This window comes from Schistocerca americana, chromosome 3, assembly GCF_021461395.2.
Source record: "Schistocerca americana isolate TAMUIC-IGC-003095 chromosome 3, iqSchAmer2.1, whole genome shotgun sequence".
Taxonomy (NCBI): Eukaryota; Metazoa; Arthropoda; class Insecta; order Orthoptera; family Acrididae; genus Schistocerca; species Schistocerca americana.
Genome location: NC_060121.1, coordinates 571,335,982 through 571,357,020, shown reverse-complemented (window position 1 = coordinate 571,357,020; position 21,039 = coordinate 571,335,982). Strand labels below are relative to the sequence as shown.

The 21,039-nt window shown below is 46.2% G+C and overlaps 1 protein-coding gene across 1 annotated transcript in view; it reads left to right on the top strand.

The window, feature by feature from the left end:
* Positions 1-21,039, top strand: part of LOC124606874 (juvenile hormone esterase-like) — a 122,870-nt gene that overhangs the window by 42,993 nt on the left and 58,838 nt on the right. The window contains exon 4 of the mRNA XM_047138966.1: positions 8,346-8,531. Within this exon, the coding sequence (XP_046994922.1) occupies positions 8,346-8,531 (186 nt within the window). The remainder of the gene's footprint in view (positions 1-8,345; positions 8,532-21,039) is intronic.

Below are 21,039 nucleotides of genomic sequence, written 5' to 3'. Positions count from 1 at the left end.
GAGTCGTATAGGTGTGAGGAGGTGGTGAAAATTGCTGGAAACGTGATGGCATGCAGCAGAATGGCAAAGAGTCTTTCCTGCACCTTGACGTGAAACTGGCTATCCTTTAGGGTTTTGTAAGCCCTTGTTGGCAATTTTGTAAAGGCCTCGCCGCTACTGCAGTGGAGGTCGAGTTACCACTGTGACATTAGGCCGAGTTTGTGAGTTCATAAAACGGCTTCTGATGCAGTACACAGCTGAGACAGTTGCTCCCTACCACTATTACACAGCTATGCCCCAGGGTCAGGTAACAGGAGACCGACTGTTCTACAACACGCCAACAAATTAGGAACGAAGTCACATATCTTTTTTGACTAGTTGAATTATTAAGTCTGCAACACTGCATGTAACATACAAAAAAGGCCCTCAACGACTAACTGAAAATAATCATAGGTAGTCACAGTACATGGCAAATGCATTTTACAACAAGTTTGCTCACTTCTACGGGTTGACGCTCCCTGTGTAAGTCAGCCCTGGACGATGAGCTGCAACCAAGTGAGCGAGAGCTGCTCCTCTGTTTTCCGAGTAGATTTCTGTCCATTGTCGTCCGGTCATTGGTGAATTCTACTCGGCCAGCAATTGGTCGAGGTGATTTCGATATCTTCAACCTCAGCGCTGCCCATTGCACTGGTGAAACTCGCGCAACTGGCGAGTCTCTATGGCACTGACAAACTCGCATCTTTGCGCCTGCGGTGCTTTTGCCCTGGCTGTGTCGCACAACACAGCATATGGTGTAGATGCAGACAGTGCGATATGTATTATAGACACGGAAAAAAATAAACATCAAAATTGGAATATGTCCAGTGGTTCCAAGTGGTATGAGTTGCAATGTCAACACACTTTTCAGGAGAGATAGTGTGCTTTTAGGGAGTATGATTTTTACACACAGACCAGTAATCATGCATAAGCAATTTGTTTTGATCATCTATTCGCCAAAAGCAGTGCTCGTAACATAGTTGTAGTTAGCTTACGCCCACTTTTCTACTCTTTCTTGCTGCGACGTAGACATTCCATAATGCCCTTGCAAGTTCACACACACGAGCAAGGAACGCAGGACAAAAAGCACCTCCAGCTTCTCGCAGCACAATAAATCGCTTTACAGCCAATTTACAATCCAGATTAACAGTAGGCATAATTGTATACGAACACATTGAGGCATTAATGTTATTTGATCCTGATACAACTCTCTTGATACCTCTACTTTCAATGGTTCCGTTCATATGCATTTCCTCCTCAGATCCAGATTGGTCAGTGTGGAAAACAAACTGAACGATGGCATCAGTTTCTTTAGCTCGTCTACAAATTTTTGGGCCAATTCCGAAGTTTGCTGTGCATCGTCAAGTTGATGCTTTGTTTAAACATTTCGTTATCTTACGTCTTCCAATTATGCAACACTGTTCGAAGTTGTGCAACCACCCACTGCTTCCCTTTAAGTCACTGTTATCTACACTATGTGATCAAAAGTAACCGGACACTCCCTAAAACTTGCGTTTTTCATATTAGGTGCATTTTGCTGCCACCTACTGCCAGGTATTCCATATCAGCGACCTCAGTAGTCATTAGACATCGTGAGAGGGCAGAATGGAGAGCTCCGCGGAACTCACGAACTTCGAACGTGATCAGATGATTGGGTGTCACTTGTGTCATACGTCTGTACGCGAGATCTCCACAATCCTAAACATCCCTAGGTCCATTGTTTACGATGTGCTAGTGAAGTGGAAACGTGAAGGGACACGTACAGCACAGAAGCGTACAGGCCGACCTCGTCTGTTGACTGACAGGGACCGCCGATAGTTGAAGAGGCAGACGTCTATCCATACCATCACACAGGAATTCCAAACTGCATCAGGATCCACTGCAAGTACTATGACAGTTAGGCAGGAGTTGAGAAAACTTAGATTTCACGGTCAAGCGGCTGCTCATAAGCCACACATCACGCCGGTAAATGCGGAACGACGTATCGCTTGGTGTGAGGAGCGTAAACATTGGGCGATTGAACAGTGGAAAAACGTTGTGTGGAGTGACGAATCAAGGTACACAATTGGCGATCCTATGGCAGGGTGTGGGTATGGTGAATGCCTGGTGAACGTCATCTGCCAGCGTGTGTAGTGCCAGCAGTAAAATTCGGAGGCAGTGGTGTTATGGCATGGCCCTGTTTTTCATGGAGGGGGCTTGCACCCCTTGTTGTTTTGCGTGGCACTATCATAGCACAGGCCTTCATTGTTGTTTTAAGCACCTTGTTGCTTCCCACTGTTGAAGAGCAATTCGGGGATGGCAATTGCATCTTTCAACACGATCGAGCACCTGTTCATAATGTACGGCCTGTGCCGGAGTGGTTACACGACGATAACATCCCTGTAATGGACTGACCTGCAAAAAGTCCTGACCTGAATCATATAGAACACCTTTGGGATGTTTTGGAACGCCGACTTGGTGCCAGACCTTACCGACCAACATCGATACACCTCCTCAGTGCAGCATTCGATGAAGAATGGGGTGCCATTCCCCAAGAAACCTTCTAGGGCCTGATTGAACGTATGCCTGCGGAGAGTGGAAGCTGTCATCAAGGCTAAGGGTGGGCCAACACCATACTGAATTCGCGCCACGAACTTGTAAGTCATTTTCAGCCAGGTGTCCAGACACTTTTGATCACATAGTGTATGTTGCGAGAAACGTGACGTGCATAACATCGTAGGGCACTATCACGCACATCCTGCAAATTGTATCGAACGTCCTTGAAACGGGCAAACACTAATTTTTGTAGTAAGTCCTGTCTGATGAAATGTCGTCTTCGGCAGCTGTTGTTGTACATACAATGCAATGTTTGATTTGTTTTTCGTTGCCATTGCTCTGCTTTTTATCGACACCACTAGCAGTAGCACGGTTGTTAGTTACACGTCGACCAAGCAGTTCTACTACGCATCGTAGCCCCATGCTGCGCTCACTATCGGACACCTCCAGGCGCGCCCCCTATTTCCATTAGCAGAGAATGTTGTAGTTGCGTGGTAGGCAAGAAGTAGGCCGTCGAATGCCGTAAACATCATTGGACTTTCGCGACCTCGCACTTAAGGGGTGCCTTGTAAGATGAAGCTGTCGTCGTAAGAGATAACTGCTGAGTCGGCTGAGTGGCGTTGTTCTGTGACGTAAGTAATCCTCCGGTAGCTGTGGCGTATTGGAACTTCTCGAGGGCGCGTGTACACCGACGTCAGACATTCATTGCTGTGTCAGGCAACGAGTGTCCTTATTTGTAGTTCCGTCGTCATTCTTCGGACGACAAAACTTAAAGTGCTATCAGCAGTCTACCCAACACAATCACTATGCGTAGGGAGTTACAATGAATAGAGTGCGATAGTCGAACCAAAAGTTCAGCCCGACGCTTTGGGTGATATAGTGAGCGACTTCACTGGATAATGGAGAACAGGAAACGAGTGAATTCTAGTGATAAATCACGCTACACCCTGTGGCAAACCCATTGAAGGGTTTCGGTTGGACGAATGCCTGGAGAACTCATCTAACACGTGTAGTGCCAACAGGGAAGTATGGAGGAGGTGATATTACGGGAGCGTTTTTCGTGATTGGGATGTGGTTTCTCATTGTGCTTAAGAAAGCGCTATATCTGGAAGGATACGAAAACATTTTGCAACACTGTATACTACGTACAGGGCCAACGGCCTCGCTGCAGTGATAATACCCGCTCCCGTCAGATCACCGAAGTTAAGCATTGTTGGGCTGGGCTACCACTTGGTCGGTTGACCATCCGGTCTGTCTAGCGCTGTTAGCAAGCGGGATGCCCTCAGCCTTTGTGAGGCAAACTCAGGAGCTAAATAGTTACTCCAGTCCCGTAAACTGATATACTGCTGAAAGAGTGGTGTGCTGACCACATGCTCCTCCTTATCCGGATCCAGTGCCGCCTGTGGGCTGCGGATAACACGACGACCGGTCGGCACCGTTGGGCCTTCATGGTCTGTTCGGACGGAGTTTAATTTTTTTAGTGTAATGAGTACAGTAGAGGCACAGTTCGGAAACGCTGATTGTGTCAGCATGTCAATGCATCCTGTGTTAAAGCAGCGTCTGTGACACAACGATATGCAAACAACCGCATTTCTGAAATGGACTCGCCTGTCTAGCGTCCCGACTTCAAACAATCGGACACTTTTAGGCGGATTTAGAACACCGACTTCGCTCTAAATCCCATCGTCCAACATCACGTCCTTCCTTGATTTCGGTTCTTGAGGAAAATTGGGCTACAATGCCTCCGCCTTCGTTCAGATAACTCGTTCAAATTGTCCCCAGCAGAGTTCAGCCTGTCCTAAAGGCGAATGATGGGCACACTTATAGGTGTCCGGACACTTATTTAGGCAGTGCAGCTGTTTTTCTAGCTATTGTGCTCTTTAGGGCGAAGTTAATAGGCTCATGATAATGAAGTGGTGCAAAAGAGGTACGCAAATGATTTCAGGACTCTAAAGGAACACAGCTAAAGAGACTCTAAAAATGAATGATCATGAAGACCTTCCGACAGAGCGAATTAGTTAGTATTTGCGCTGTCTGCAAACAGTGAACAACAATAATCAAACAAATCTGGTAGTTTTAATTATTTCATACCGTGTGTGTTTAGTGAGAAGAAGTGATCGTATAGTATTGCTGGCTGGGAGTCCCCACCTGGGAAGTTCGGCTGCCGAGTTCCAAGTCTTTTTAGCTCATGCCACATCAGGCAACTTGCGTGTCGATGATGATGAAATGATGATGAGGGCAACACCGCATGCAGTCCCCGAGCGAATAAAATCTTTGACGTCGCCGGGAATCAAACCTGGGCCCACTGCATGGCAGTCAGGTCCGATTACCGCTCTGCTAAAGCACCCGTCTATGCGTTTCGTAGTAACTGACGTCAGTTACTGAAACTTTTTCTCTTCAAGAGCTCAGCTACGGGACAAATCGTCCTAATAAAGTCTCATTTTATTCTTATTAACCGCCTGTAATAAGACAACTAGGGTCAAAGGAAGTTTTCTCGCAATAATGCCACTTAAAGAAGTCTAAGAAATACAGCAAACTAAATATATTTTTGTAGATAACTCTCCGTCGACCGCCGTTTCCTGACAGATAGAGTCTTGGTAAGAAAGATATCTCAAGTATCCCGCTGGAAACCACACTGTTCCACAATGCAAAAAAAAAAAAAAATGGTTCAAATGGCTCTGAGCACTATGGGACTCAACTGCTGAGGTCATTAGTCCCCTAGAACTTAGAACTAGTCAAACCTAACTAACCTAAGGACATCACAAACATCCATGCCCGAGGCAGGATTCGAACCTGCGACCGTAGCGGTCTTGCGGTTCCAGAGTGCAGCGCCTTTAACCGCACGGCCACTTCGGCCGGTTCCACAATGCAGTCCTGAGTGACACAAATCTGCAACGCGCTTCTCTCTTTTAATCGTTGAGAACTTCTCCGTTTTTTAATAGCTCTCGCATTAAAAGACCACTTCTATCTGTCCACATAAAAATACGTGGTAGGTTTCAGAAACTCCGCAATCTTCGTTTTCAAAACCCTCTTTAGTTTAGTAGAAGTGCTGGTGGCCTCATTTACTGTTCTGTTTGTTCATTTTCCTATCCAACTTGCTATTTTTTCAAACTGGCTTAACCGATCGAGGCGGCGCAGTGATTAGGACACTGGACTCGTTTTCAGGAGGACGACGGTTCAAACCCGCGCCCAGCCATCCAGTAATTTTCCTAAATCGCTTTAGGTGAAACCTGGGGTGGTTCATGTGAAAGGGCACGGCCGACTTCTTTCCCTAATCCGATGGGACGGATGATACTGCTGTTTGGTCCCCTCCCCTAAATCCATCACCACCACCAATACCATTATTGTAAAACTGTCTTAAACGCAAAAAATTATGCTTTTGCTTTTAAGTAAAAGCATTTTCTTTTCAGTGTGTGTGCACGCTATTTTAGACTGCGGCAGGTTCAGGTTCTATTCCGGAAATGATTACTAATGTCCATATTGACCTTATGGCATATCTTAGTAAAATAGTTTGTAGGAACGGAAACCCACATTTATGGGATTCACAGATTTATAAAAATGGTTTCGCAGTCTTGACTGAAACACACTCATTGGAACCTTGAAGTTACCGGAAATAAAATACGGGAAGTGAAAAGTTACCCCTAACTTGTATGGATGTCATAAAACCCGAAGGAAATGAAATAAGGCAATGAATGAGAAGAGAATGAGTGTTGTAGCCTGTCCTTCATGTTGCTCAGTTTGTGAAAAGATCAAGCAGTAATGGAAATTTAGCAGAAAATTTGGAAAGGAAACAAAATTCTGGGAAAAAAATAAAAAAAATTGAGGTCTGTCGATGACATTCTAATTCTGGCAGAGACGACAAAGAAATTCTACTTGACTGTGAACCCCAACCGTGAGAAATTAATCACATGTTTAGGAATTTTCTGCCAGTCTGAAAGATACATCCTGCACTCCTCCACTTTCGATAATTTGGTTTTGTTTCAACCCTAGCAAAAATAATGCCTTTTCCATAACACTCATTGCCAGATTGGGGGGGAGGGGATATTTCATGACCACCCTAAAAAAATTAAAGAAGAATAAAAGTTAAAATTGATTAATTGTTGTTTACTTATATCAACAACACATGTAGTTAGTGTCCAGAACCTGAAAATATCTTTTAACATAGTCTTAGCAATATCAACACACTCTCTGTAACGTGTAGTACCAGGAATTTGGCGGGGCATTTTAATGCCCACCATAAAAAGTTATAAAAAATCACATCTCGTCAATTGTTGTTTAATTGCAACATACTTTTTAAAGACACATTGATGCATAACCAGTGTTGTGAACCTGAAAATACTGAATATGACATTCATTGGCAATCTACTAGGGAAACTTGAATTTTTGTTTTAAGTTTAACAGAAATATTTAAACAGTTGTCCAGTTTGGTAGAATAACTCATTAGAAACAATAAATATTCCAGAATGAGATTTTCACTCTGCAGCGGAGTGTGCGCTGATATGAAACTTCCTGGCAGATTAAAACTGTGTGCCCGACCGAGACTCGAACTCGGGACCTTTGCCTATCGCGGGCAAGTGCTCTACCATCTGAGCTACCGAAGCACGACTCACGCCCGGTACTCACAGCTTTACTTCTGCCAGTACCTCGTCTCCTACCTTCCAAACTTTACAGAAGCTCTCCTGCGAAACTTGCAGAACTAGCACTCCTGAAAGAAAGGATATTGCGGAGACATGGCTTGGCCACAGCCTGGGGGACGTTTCCAGAATGAGATTTTCACTCTGCAGCGGAGTGTGCGCAGATATGAAACTTCCTGGCAGATTAAAACTGTGTGCCTGACCGAGACTCGAACTCGGGACCTGTGCCTTTCGCGGGCAAGTGCTCTACCATCTGAGCTACCGAAGCACGACTCACGCCCGGTACTCACAGCTTTACTTCTGCCAGTACCTCGTCTCCTACCTTCCAAACTTTACAGAAGCTCTCCTGCGAAACTTGCAGAACTAGCACTCCTGAAAGAAAGGATATTGCGGAGACATGGCTTAGCCACAGCCTGGGGGACGTTTCCAGAATGAGATTTTCACTCTGCAGCGGAGTGTGCGCTGATAGGTCCCGAGTTCGAGTCTCGGTCGGGCACACAGTTTTAATCTGCCAGGAAGTTTCACAATAAATATTCTTCAGAATTTTAAAATATAAAGTAACTGATAATGTTACACTATTTTCAGATGGTGAAGGTAAAGTACCCACCCCTCTTCCTCGGTATTGCGATGGTGAATACCGAGGAAATACAAATTTTGTTAAAGTCAAAAATAATTTTGTTAGCATCGCTACAGTAGAAAGGGGACGATGAAGAAAGGAGAGACAATTTATGGTTCACATGTGTCATTTCCTTGTTTCTTGAAGACATCGTAATGTTTTACCGAGTAAGAACCAGGAACTACAATCTCTGAAGTGGACAATATGTGCAGGTTGTTACAATGCTACCTCATGGGACAGTGGCGCCCTGCCTGCCCCTCTCATTAATCACAGGCGAAGTAGGCTATCTGCTAAATAGCTCTGTTGCATGCATTCTGCCTATACACCAGCTGCTTGGCCACCCCTGCCCGCACGTGCTCGACCAGTGTTGTAGAATCGCATATGTTACAGCCTCTGCGACAGGAGTGACGGCATGTCAGCTGTCTGTTCACCCCTGCCCAGCTGTGCTCGTGTTCGCCCGACTACCATGTAGTGCGCACGTGAGCTACTACAGCCTGTCAAGAGTTTCAAGTAGAAGACACGCCATAAAGTTGTGTGTTTCACAGGGTTCCTGAGTACGGGTGATGAAGTGGTTCCTGGTAATGCAGGCAACAAGGACCAGCAGCTGGCGCTGACCTGGGTGCAGAGGAACATCGCCAGCTTTGGCGGCGACCCTCAGCTGGTCACGCTTTTTGGGGAGAGTGCTGGTGCCATTTGTGCGTCCTTCCATTTGATGTCGCCGCTGTCTGCAGGTCAGTACACAATGATACTCTTACCCAGCTGTGCCTCTTACACCACTGACTGTTTGCGCGTATTATAATGGTCATTGAAACTACAGAAAGTGCCTTAAACTGATAAATCATGCGTCTACATGGGTTTTTAACGCGCCATGAAAGATAATAATTACAATTCTGCTACTATAGAAAGTACTCCTAGGTTTCTTTTGGAACTATTCTGTAAGGAAAATCAGTTTATTGAAACAGAAGCATTTATTCATTATCATCTAAAAGAAAAGAGGTTATGTATGAGGATTCGAACATAGCAATATGATGAAATGTTGGTGTCTACAGGGATACGCAGGAGACTAAAGACACTGATTACAGAAAAAGAGGTTTGCTCTAAGAATATTTATTCGCTTAAAGCATTAAATCGAACAAAATTTCTTTTAATCCAACCCAGGTTGATGCGTATTGAGCTTTGAACACCTACAGCTGGTTTTCCATTGTCTGTTTTAATGATGCATTCTTAATTTGCATTTTCCTTTTTACATCTACATTTCTTGCGTTATTTTCCCTCAAAAGTATGAAAAAATGTCGAATGAAAGAAAATGACGGTATGTTTTCAGTCATCAAAATTCTGCTGGCGTAAGGAAGGAATGAATGTTAGGGCCTAACGTCTCATTTACATTGATACCACTATACAAGGATAGAAACTGATGCAATGAATTAATATTTGTGACAAAGTCAGAACTTGAACCCAGGTTTCCTGGTTACTAGGTAGAAGAGTATCCAATACATCACCCTGGCATTGGGGCTGACACAGCTCATGAACTACTGTAAACCAATGCCCTCCATAGCATAAATTTCAATTCACACCTCATGGAGGTGGAGGGCTACATTAGTCCATGTAGATATGTCAGCCACAAAGCCAGGGTGGCGTACTGGATACACATCTGCATAGTAAGCAGGAGACGAGGGATTCAAGTCCCGACCTTAGCACTAATTTTAATTCTAAGCTTTGGCTTCTATCCCTAGCGAAGATAAAGTTTAGACTCAAGTCTCGAGGTAAGTGTACTTCGGTCAGATATAATTAGAGACAGAGCAAAAGCTAGGGCTGTGTGAAGAATGGGGAATAAACCGGTCATGAAAATTGAAGGAAACATCCTAGCATTTGCCTGTATCAATTTAGGGAAATCGTGACAAGCTTAAATCTGCATGGCCAGACAAGGATTAGAGCTATCGTTCTCCCAAATGCAATGCGAGTCTTCTGTGATAACTAGAACATAATACAAAGTAGTGCTGTAATGAATAAAATAGTGTTGTTTAAATATATTGGTAGTTAATGACCGTGGCGGAATCAAAATATGAAAAGATTTTTCAGAAACCTCTACCAGTTACTGACAGCATGTTAATTTGTTGTTGGGAAAGATACACCGATAAGCCATCACTACATATCGCCTCTCAGCCACTGTAAGCTTAGTCAAGTCTGATAGAATGTCTCTGACCTGCTCTATGTAGGACATCTGGTATCAAAGCAGCAGGTACTTTACTTCCAAGGAGTAAGGGAGTGGTTGTGTGGGATAGACACATTAAATGGGGACTGCTCTTAGTGTTTTATTAATCTGAGCTGACAAAATTAAGGTAGTAGTTGTTATTAGCAAGGGAAACAAATTCTCTTTGTAAATCTACAAATATTATTAAATTGTTACAAAACCTTTTAATTTGCGTGGGCCACTGCTAACGAAAGTGGGAATACAGCAGAATATTAAGTGGAAAAGTAGTATCTATGTTTCAAACAGATCAAAAGCTGTGTGGAGGAGCACAAGAACTAGATCATTTTATATTGTTCATACTTCCACTTGCTCACCAAGTGGAAGTTTGAACAATATAAAATTGATTGCAGAAATCAATGTTGCAATCCACAACCAGATGACAGCATTGTTTAAAAAACCACTGGAGAAATATACTGCCTGAAAAAAGCCAATAACCCAGAAGACATGGTTAGATATCACAGTAACTTCCTACCATACACACTATCAGCAGGTATAGAGGTCACAGAGTTGCATTTGTGTGTGACAGAATGGCCACCAGAGTTAATTAGTGTTGTTCATTTTTAGTGTTGTTACCAGGCCTGCACCAGTGGTCTCGGGGCGTCGGCTTTCAGCCGTGTTACCGTGCGGACGGGCTCGGCGCGCCGGGCAGTGCTCCGCAGGTGTTGTTGTTTACCCGCTAGCGCGCGGTCGCGTCGTTGTATTGCCGTATAGTACCTGTTCCCACCCGACATGGCGTTCTCATATCGAAAAGCTACAATCAAACTAACGTTCAGCGCATCGTACACGAGACCGAAGGCCTATGAAATTGAATGGTTTCTACGAGACATCATGCACATTGAAACACAAGAACTGATAGGAATTCATCTGTCTATTGTAACCAGCACAGTGTACCTCAAACTGATTGACGAAGCGGCCTGCGACAGATTACTCCAACGATCTGCAAACGGCTTTCGCTTCTGTCATGCGGACTGTAATGTGATCGTGGTAGAAGTTGAGCATGCTGGTCTGGGGGTGCGTACTGTGCGCATCTTTGAACTACCGTTCGAAGTTCCTGCCAACCTAGTCGTTGATGTGCTGCGGCCATACGACACAGTTCTGAGCCACACAGAGGAGAAACGGAACACATTCGAAACGTACCTTGTCCTTAACGGGGTACGACAAGTGCGCATAGAACTTAAGAAGCACGTTCCATCACATGTTTTCGTTGGTGGCTGCCGCGCAATTGTTATGTATGATGGACAACCGAGGACCTGCTCGGGCTGCGGCCAGGAGGGCCATGTTAGAACTGAGTGTCTGCAGCGCCGCCTCGTTCAGGTGCCCCGCAATGAACTTCCCCAACGATCCACTATGACCTCTCTCCCGCTAACATATGTGGAGGCGGCACGACATGATGTGATGGATGATCAAAACCTGCTACATCCCCAAGCCGCTGCCAGCTCCGTTGGAGAGTCAGCGCCGTCGACGACGCCGCAGCCCAACGGTGCAGAGGTTCCTACAGCCTCTGCCCACCGCAGCGTCGTGGACACCCAGCCATCATCACTGTCGGGATCAGACACAGGGGTTCCTAGCGACCGAGACTGTGTCGAGCCCCGCCCTCCAGTCGATGTCGAATCTCGGACCCGAAAGCAAAAATCACCCAAGCGACGCAAGAAGAGGCGATTGTCAGCTGAAGAACAGGACAGGGATGTGAAGCCGGCGGAAGACATCGACTTCATTGACTCGCCCACAATTGCAACGGACTCCAGAGGCATCATTCACCAGAAGGTGCCTGAAGACAAGGAACACTCTCCTAAATCTGGTGGCCCAGAAAACGAGGCGCATTGCGTCGACTCCCAAAATGTGGACTCCTGTGAAAGCGACCAGCCCCTAATGACATCACAATCGTCTCTTGGTGATTGGGCAGACGATATGGAGGCAGATGATGCACAGCAAACATCGATATCTCCACCAGAGCCCATGGCTGACATTGAGCCCGGAGGGCTCTGCCAGTCAGGGACTCATACGGCACAGTAATGCACAGCGTGCAGGTGGATGGCTTTGTGGCGTGTGGGATCACTGTGGGCTTGCACCGGCACACTGCCTCCGCCACTTGATATGTCTCAGTCATACCGTGTGGGAACAGTCAATGTAAATGGTGTCCACTCCACTGTCAAGACCCGCATGTTACACGACATGATCAGAGCGGCAGATTTGGACATTGCCCTTCTCCAGGAGGTCCGTCCCGAGCTGCGTTTAGACCTATATGGCTACACCACGTACAGCCTATCCGTAGGTGATGGCGCAAGAGGAACGGCCATCCTTCTCCGAGATAGCATAGATGCGACGGACGCGACGTACTTGCCGAACGGGCGAGGCATCGCACTCACACTTGGCGCAGTCCGCCTCATTAACGTCTACGCTCCCTCCGGTAATTCGCACCGTGGTGACAGACATGTCTTCTATTCTGCGGAGGTAGCCCCATTTTTGCAAGGAAATATGGACCATTACATAGTGGGCGGCGATTTTAACAGTGTTCTGCGGCCCGAGAACCAGATACCGCATTGCGTCCCATGCCCGGCTCTACAAGCAATGATACGTGACCTCGCGCTCCACGACACATGGCTCTTACATCATGGGACCCAGAGTGGATATACGCACTACCAGCCATTCTGCCAGTCGTCTGGACCGGATATACGTCTCGCGTGCCCTCCGCACAGCAACCCGTGATGCAGAACTCTGGCCGACGGCCTTCACGGACCATCTCGCGTACATCTGCACTGTCACCTTGCCCCGACAACTCACAAGCAGCAGGGGCCCGTGGACGCTGAACGTCTCCCTCCTTCGCGAGGAAGCGTGTCGGCGAGCAGTCACTGACACGTGGCGTCGATGTATCGGGCGCCTGCCCATGTATGCTTCCACGTTGCTGTGGTGGCTGGGATGTGTCAACACCTGCACTCCGAAAGACCTTGATGGCCTACGGGCGTGACAGATCGAACTGGCAAAGGGTAACATCGGAATTTTACTATACAGCGTTACGTGAACTGGCGACGCAACCGCCGTCTCCCGAACGTCAGATGTCCGTACAACGCATCAAAGCTCGTCTGAATAGCATCAGGACAGAGCAGCTAGAAGGTGTCCGCATCCGTGCGCGAGTGCAAGACTGTATCCCCAACGAAACAGCGTCAGTGTATCACATCGTGCGCGAGAGGCGCCACCGCAAACGTCAGCTCATTACGGCGGTAAACACGGAGGACGGCGGCCGTGCAGTGAAACAAACGGACATCGCGCACACGTTCGCCAGACACTATGGGACCTTGTACATGGAAGATCCGCGAAATGTACGTGATTATGACGAGCTGTTGCACGATTTTTTCGCCCCTCGGGACGTGGCACCCGATGATAGTCTGCTGTTGCCCGTTACGCTCGACGAGCTGACATCGCCCTTGGCACGTGGAGCACCGAACTAGTCGCCTGGACCGGACGGTTTACCCCTGGAATTCTACCGCACTTTTTACCACCTTATGGGTGACAAGTTGCTCCAAATGTTTCAAGACCTGATCCGCCCTGATTTCACTGTCCCCACAGAATTCACAGAAGGCATCTTGATCCCAGTACCGAAACTGAATGGTGGTTGTAGGTGGCAGGATTTTCGCCCACTCACACTCCTCAACAACGACTACAAGATCTTCGCCCGTATCCTCAGCGCGCGTCTCCACACCGCTATCGGGAAAGCCATCCACACCGATCAGACATGTTTAGGTGGTGTCAGCAACATTCATACGGCGTTAGGAGCATACCGCGACGTAATTGCTTTAACGGCGGCCTGCAAAATACGAGGCGCCCTCGTCACCGTAGATTTTGACCACGCATTCGACCGCGTCGACCACGGCTTCTTGCGCTCAGTTTTGCTACACATGGGCCTCTCTCCGGAGTCTGCACAGGTGGTCCTTCGACTGGTCCACGGAGCGCGCTCCCGCATGATGGTCAACGGTTATCAGTCTGGTCACATTGCTGTTGGACGGTCAGTGCGACAACGGTGCCCCTGTCGGGTATATTATTTGCTGCAACGCTTGAACCAGCTTTACATGGTCTACGGCAGCGATTAACTGGTATCTCCTTGAGGGACGTGACCTTTTATTGTGGTGCATTCGCCGATGACGTGGTGTTCCTGGCCAGATCAGAGGATGAAATGCATATGGCGCTACAGTGGCTACGCCAGTACGGGGCGGTCGCTGGGAGCGTCATCAACGTGAAGAAGACAAAATATATGAATGTCGGAGGGGAGCTTTCCCACACAACGGCGGTGCCCTTTGACAAGGTGCCCGTACTCAAGTGTTTAGGAGTGCAATTCTATGGCAATGTCCGCCGCACGGCGGCGGCTACGTACCGCCGGCACCTACACCAGACACGTGCTCTGCTGCAGGACAACAAACTGCGTCGCTTGGATATGCTCCTCAGAACACGTTATGTCAACACCTATCTTGTCTCAAAACTGAAGTATTTTGCGCATATCCTTCCCTTGACGGCTACGATGGCTGACAGATTTCAAGCAGCATATGGACATTTCATAAGCACCGGTCTGGTTTTTAAAGTCCGATACGCCACCCTGACACTGCCGCAGCGGGCGGGCGCTATCGGTTTTAATTCATGTATATAACCGTGCGCGATCGCTTTATCTCAACACTATGCATCGCAAGTGGACCTCTGCCCATGCCACTCTGACGGGCACCCTGATAGCGGGAGTGGCACCACACTCTCTGCGTCCCCGGTTTCCGTAGGACACATTTCATCGGCACTCACCCACGTCAGAGAGTTCTTTATTGACTTCAGCTACTTACGGTCAAAACTTCCGACGACACGGAAGCCCAGCTCAAAAGACTATTATCGCCTCTATCAACAGCAGCAACCTGTAAATACGGTCACCCACAGACATCCTGAAGTTGCCTGGAACACGGTGTGCCGAGCGGTACACACGCCTTTTCTACCTACGACGGTGCGTTCATTGTGGTACGTGGTTGTGAATGGGAAGTTCGCTACTCGTCAGAGGCTACATTCCATATACCTGAGGGACGACCCCTTGTGTCCGACATGCTCAGTTGCTGACTCGTATGCACACCGTCTGACGTGTGCCGCGACCAGCGAGTGCTGGCTACTGACGCAACGCATGCTGGCATTACTTTTGCGGCGATTGCCGGAGTCTATCTCCCCTGAAGACGTATTGCGCCCCGACGGCGTATACTTTCCATCAACCAGAACGAACGCCGTTAACTGGCTAAAAGGCATGGCCGTTTACTACATATTTTGCGATGCTCCCAAAGGCACACTCGACTTTTGGTCCCTATTGATGACGACACATGCAGCTTTCAGCCGCCACCCGAAGTACAGAACTCGTTTCTCAAATTATTTAGGTTCATTATTTGCGGATCCTCCTGCTCACTGGGGCGTTCCGTGTATGAGACGCTGAAAATGAAGAAGAATCCTGGAGCATATTGATCCTCTACGGACGGAATAGGGGGGAACCCCTTCCAACAGACGAGAAGACGACGCGGACGCTCGGCTACGGCAGTTGTAAGATCTTTCTTTGTAATGAAACGACAATAAAACTATAATACAAAAAAAAAGTTATAAAAATCAAAGAAATAAATAAAAAAACAACATCGACAAACCCACTACATCCTCTTCCTGAACCTTCGATCCTCGAACTCGAACACGTTGCTTGGGCGTGGCGGCGGGATGGCCAGGCTTCGTGTGTCGACCCCTGCCTTACCCGTCGTCCTGCTCCTGCAGCGGTTCATTAGATTAAAAAAAAGGGGGGGGGGGTAGCGTCTTTGATTCATAATAAAAAACGTCTTCGGTCCCGGATTCGATCCCCGCCACTGCCTAAATTTTGATAAATAATCAGCATTGGCGGCCGAAGACTTCCGGCATAAGAAGTCAGCCTCGTTCTGCCAACGGCCTTGTCAAAGAAGGCGGAGGAGCGGATAGAGGTTCAGGGCACTCTCTTGTCCTAGGGGTGGGAAATTGCCCCTAAAGGCGGAAGAATCAGCAATGGTCAACGACATGAGGATGCAGAAGGCAATGGAAACCACTGCATTAAAGACACGTAACGTGTATCCACAAGACATGTGGCCTGTAATTGAAGAAGTGTCATGATGATCTCTCCATTGGCAAAAGATTCCGGAATAGACCCCCATTCGGATCTCCGGGAGGGGACTGCCAAGGGGGAGGTTACCATGAGAAAAAGATTGAATAATCAACGAAAGGATAACGTTCTACGAGTCGGGGCGTGGCATGTCAGAAGCTTGAACGTGGTAGAAAAACTAGAAAATCTGAAAAGGGAAATGCAAAGGCTCAATCTAGATATAGTAGGGGTCAGTGAAGTGAAGTGGAAGGAAGACAAGGATTTCTGGTCAGATGAGTATCGGGTAATATCAACAGCAGCAGAAAATGGTATAACAGGTGTAGGATTCGTTATGACTAGGAAGGTAGAGCAGAGGGTGTGTTACTGTGAACAGTTCAGTGACCGGGTTGTTCTAGTCACAATCGACAGCAGACCAACACCGACAACGATAGTTCAGGTATACATGCCGACGTCGCAAGCTGAAGATGAACAGATAGAGAAAGTGTATGAGGATATTGAAAGGGTAATGCAATATGTAAAGGGGGACGAAAATCTAATAGTCATGGGCGACTGGAATGCAGTTGTAGGGGAAGGAGTAGAAGAAAAGGTTACAGGAGAATATGGGCTTGGTACAAGGAATGAAAGAGGAGAAAGACTAATTGAGTTCTGTAACAAGTTTCAGCTAGTAATAGCGAATACCCTGTTCAAGAATCACAAGAGGAGGAGGTATACTCGGAAAAGGCCGGGAAATACGGGAAGATTTCAATTAGATTACATCATGGTGAGACAGAGATTCCGAAATCAGATACTGGATTGTAAGGCGTACCTAGGATCAGATATAGACTCAGATCACAATATGATGAAGAGTAGGCTGAAGTTCAAGACATTAGTCAGGAAGAATCAATACGCAAAGAAGTGGGATACGGAAGTACTAAGGAATGACGAGACACGTATGAAGTTTTCTAACGCTATAGATACAGCAATAAGGAATAGCGCAGTAGGCAGTACAGTTGAAGAGGAATGGACATCTCTAAAAAGGGCCATCACAGAAGTTGGGAAGGAAAACATAGGTACAAAGAAGGTAGCTGCGAAGAAACCATGGGTAACAGAAGAAATACTTCAGTTGATTGATGAAAGGAGGAAGTACAAACATGTTTCGAGAAAATCATGAATACAGAAATACAATTCGCTGAGGAATGAAATAAATACGAAGTGCAGGGAAGCTAAGACGAAATGGCTGCAAGAATAATGTGAAGACATCGAAATAGATATTACTGTCGGAAGGACAGACTCAGCATACAGGAATGTCAGAACAACCTTTGGTGACATTAAAAGCAACGGTGGTAACATTGAGAGTGCAACGGGAATTCCACTGTTAAATGCAGAGGAGAGAGCAGATAGGTGGAAAGAATACATTGAAAGCCTCTATGAGGGTGAAGATTTGTCTGATGTGATAGAAGAAGAAACAGGAGTCGATTTAGAAGAGATAGGGGATCCAGTATTAGAATCGGAATATAAAAGAGCTTTGGAGGACTTACGGTCAAAAAAAGCAGAAGGGATAGATAACATCAGAATTTCTAAAATCATTGGGGGAAGTGGCAACAAGACGACTATTCACGTTGGTGTGTAGAATATATGAGTCAGGCGATATACCATCTGACTTTTGGAAAAGCATCATCCACACAATTCCGAAGACGGCAAGAGCTGACAAGTGCGGGAATTATCGCACAATCAGCTTAACAGCTCATGCATCGAAGCTGCTTACAAGAATAATATACAGAAGAATGGAAAAGAAAATTGAGAATGCGCTAGGTGACGATCAGTTTGGCTTTAGGAAACGCAAAGGGACGAGAGAGGCAATTCTGACGTTACGGCTAATAATGGAAGTAAGGCTAAAGATAAAACAAGACACTTTCATAGGATTTGTCGACCTGGAGAAAGCGTTCGACAATATAAAATGGTGCAAGCTGTTCGAGATTCTGAAAAAAGTAGGGGAAGCTATAGGGAGAGACGGGTGATATACAATATGTACAACAACCAAGAGGGAATACTAAGAGTGAACGATCAAGAACGAAGTGCTCGTATTAACAAGGGTGTAAGACAAGGCTGTAGCCTTTCGCCCCTACTCTTCAATCTGTACATCGAGGATGCAATGATGGAAATAAAAGAATGGTTCAGGAGTGGAATTAAAATACAAGGTGAAAGGATATCAATGATACGATTCGCTGATGACATTGCTATCCTGAGTGAAAGTGAAGAAGAATTAAATGATCTGCTGAACGGAATGAACAGTCTAATGAGTACACAGTATGGTTTGAGAGTAAATCGGGGAAAGACGACGGTAATGAGAAGTAGTAGAAATGAGAACAGCGAGACACTGAACATCAGAATTGATGGTCACGAAGTCAATCAAGTTAAGGAATTCTGCTACCTAGGCAGTAAAATAACCAATGACGGACGGAGCAAGGAGGACATCAAAAGCAGACTCGCTATGGCAAAAAAGGCATTTCTGGCCAAGAGAAGTCTACTAATATCAAATACCGGCCTTTATTTGAGGAAGAAATTTCTGAGGATGTACGTCTGGAGTACAGCATTGTATGGTAGTGAAAAATGAACTGTGGGAAAACCAGAACAGAAGAGAATCGAATAATTTGAGATGTGATGCTATAGACGAATGTTGAAACTTAGGTGGACTGATAAGGTAGGGAATGAGGAGGTTCTACGCAGAATCGGAGAGGAAAGGAATATGTGGAAAGCACTGATAAGGAGAAGGGACAGGATGATAGGACATCTGCTAAGACATGAGGGAATGACTTCCATGGTACTAGAGGGAGCTGTAGAGGGCAAAAACTGTAGAGGAAGACAGAGATCGGAATACGTCAAGCAAATAATTGAGGACGTAGGTTGCAAGTGCTACTCTGAGATGAAGAGGTTAGCACAGGAAAGGAATTCGTGGCGGGCCGCATCAAATCAGTCGGTAGACTGATGACCAAAAAAAAAAAAAGAAAACCTGGCCTGATTAGCTATACAATGGGTATGGACAGCATCGCAAATTGAGTGATCACTGTGAAGGCCACTGCAATGTTGGTAACTCGCTGAGACAGCGTTTTCAGATAGTGAAAGATTTTAGAGGCCGCTCATAGTCGGTCTTCACTAGGATAGTTTATCAAATCGTATAACATCTAAATCTGTGGGACATTCAATGGGACTAGCCCCCCCCCCCCCCCCCGATATTAAATTACATTGGAATGTTAGGGCAGAAATATTCGTCAATGATGTCTAATCATCAATATTTGCCATGTATCAAGTACATTTTAACCCCTTCAAATCTGCCTGCCATTGGAAAATAATGGGCTCCCTGTAACTTTTGTGTCATCCGTCACCACAGATCGGAGACTATCAACAGAATGCCTACCGAATTACCACACCATCCATAGGCTGGCATTAAAACCAAAATACAAACAAGTACATTTGGAGTGGTGCCATGTTATAGAACCACAGATCGCCTATGTATGGTGTTCCGTTGTGTTCAGTGATGAATCACAGTTGTGCATTACACCAGATAACCTCTTTCAACGAGAATGGTGGTGACCTACTGAGGAGTCCAATTCTTACAATGTTTTGGAGGAGCACAGTGGTATTACTCCTGGCCTTATGGCGTGAGAAACCATATGGTATTACCTCACATCACGGCTGGCAGCGAATGAGACAACTGTGACAGTAAAACCAACATCACGGACATCGTTCATCCTAGTGAGCTACCCCTTACATGACAGCATCGGGCTGCCATATTCAAAAAGATAATGACTGTCCAGCATGGCACATGTCTCTATAAAATGTACATGATCTTGAGACACTCCGATGGTCCGTAAGCCTCAGATCTGTTCCCAATAGAATATGCATAGGATCAGCTCCAGTGTCAACTGCATCCCAGTGCCAGTCTCCAGGACATCACGGACGAGTTACAACAGTTGTGGGCCAGCTTGCCTCTGGAGAGAATGCGATAACTTTTCGACATCTGTCACATCCGAGGCAGTACAGGGATTCCGGTCAGATTGGGTGCAATGTCACCCTGGTAAGTGGTCTCAAACTGCCAAGTGCTTTGTAAATTCGACTCGATTCCAAAAGCACTGAAATAATATGAAATGTCCCCTCAGATCATGAAGTATCTTTTCATTTCATCCTCCCCTCCTGGATTTTTTGATCAGGTGGTCTATAAAAGTCAAGTCACATGTTTAGCTATTTCAAATAGTTATTCTTGCTGCACTACCACCGAATCCAAGCCCTCAAATATCATTCTGTCCTGACGACTTAGTTATCTCAACCACATCAGACTGCACCACAACATGTGATGATAGTGCAGTAGTCTGTGCACAAGTAAGATTTTAATTGTGCTGGTATATCTGGCACACCAGTATACAGAGGGAACAGGAAACGCATCGATGATATTTCAGAGGTTATTCACGGATATTTTCTGAGTATTTTGGTACTAGGAACCAGTGGATTTCGGCGACTCGCTACTGAGTATCTGCGCAACCATCAAAATGTTATCAGTATATTATGTGTGTCTTGTTTCAAAACAAATGTATTCCATCCACTTGGGGTACATTCTGTTTACAACAGTAATGGCCACTTTACTCCTCGCCTTCAAGCTTGCATTCAGTACTGCTCGGTTTCATCTCAGGCTTCTTGTTCCAGCAGTGTTAGTTGCAAGCTAACAGTGGTACCCAGCATTATATATATGTTTGCTGATGCGTAGTGGGCCGATTTATATCTCACATGTTTGCTCATCAGATGTGATACAAGAACACTATGATGAAGCTATGTTAAGTAGCTCCTGCTGGAGATGGGCAGAACCATTCTTTTCGAGAGTCTGATTAGAACCAAT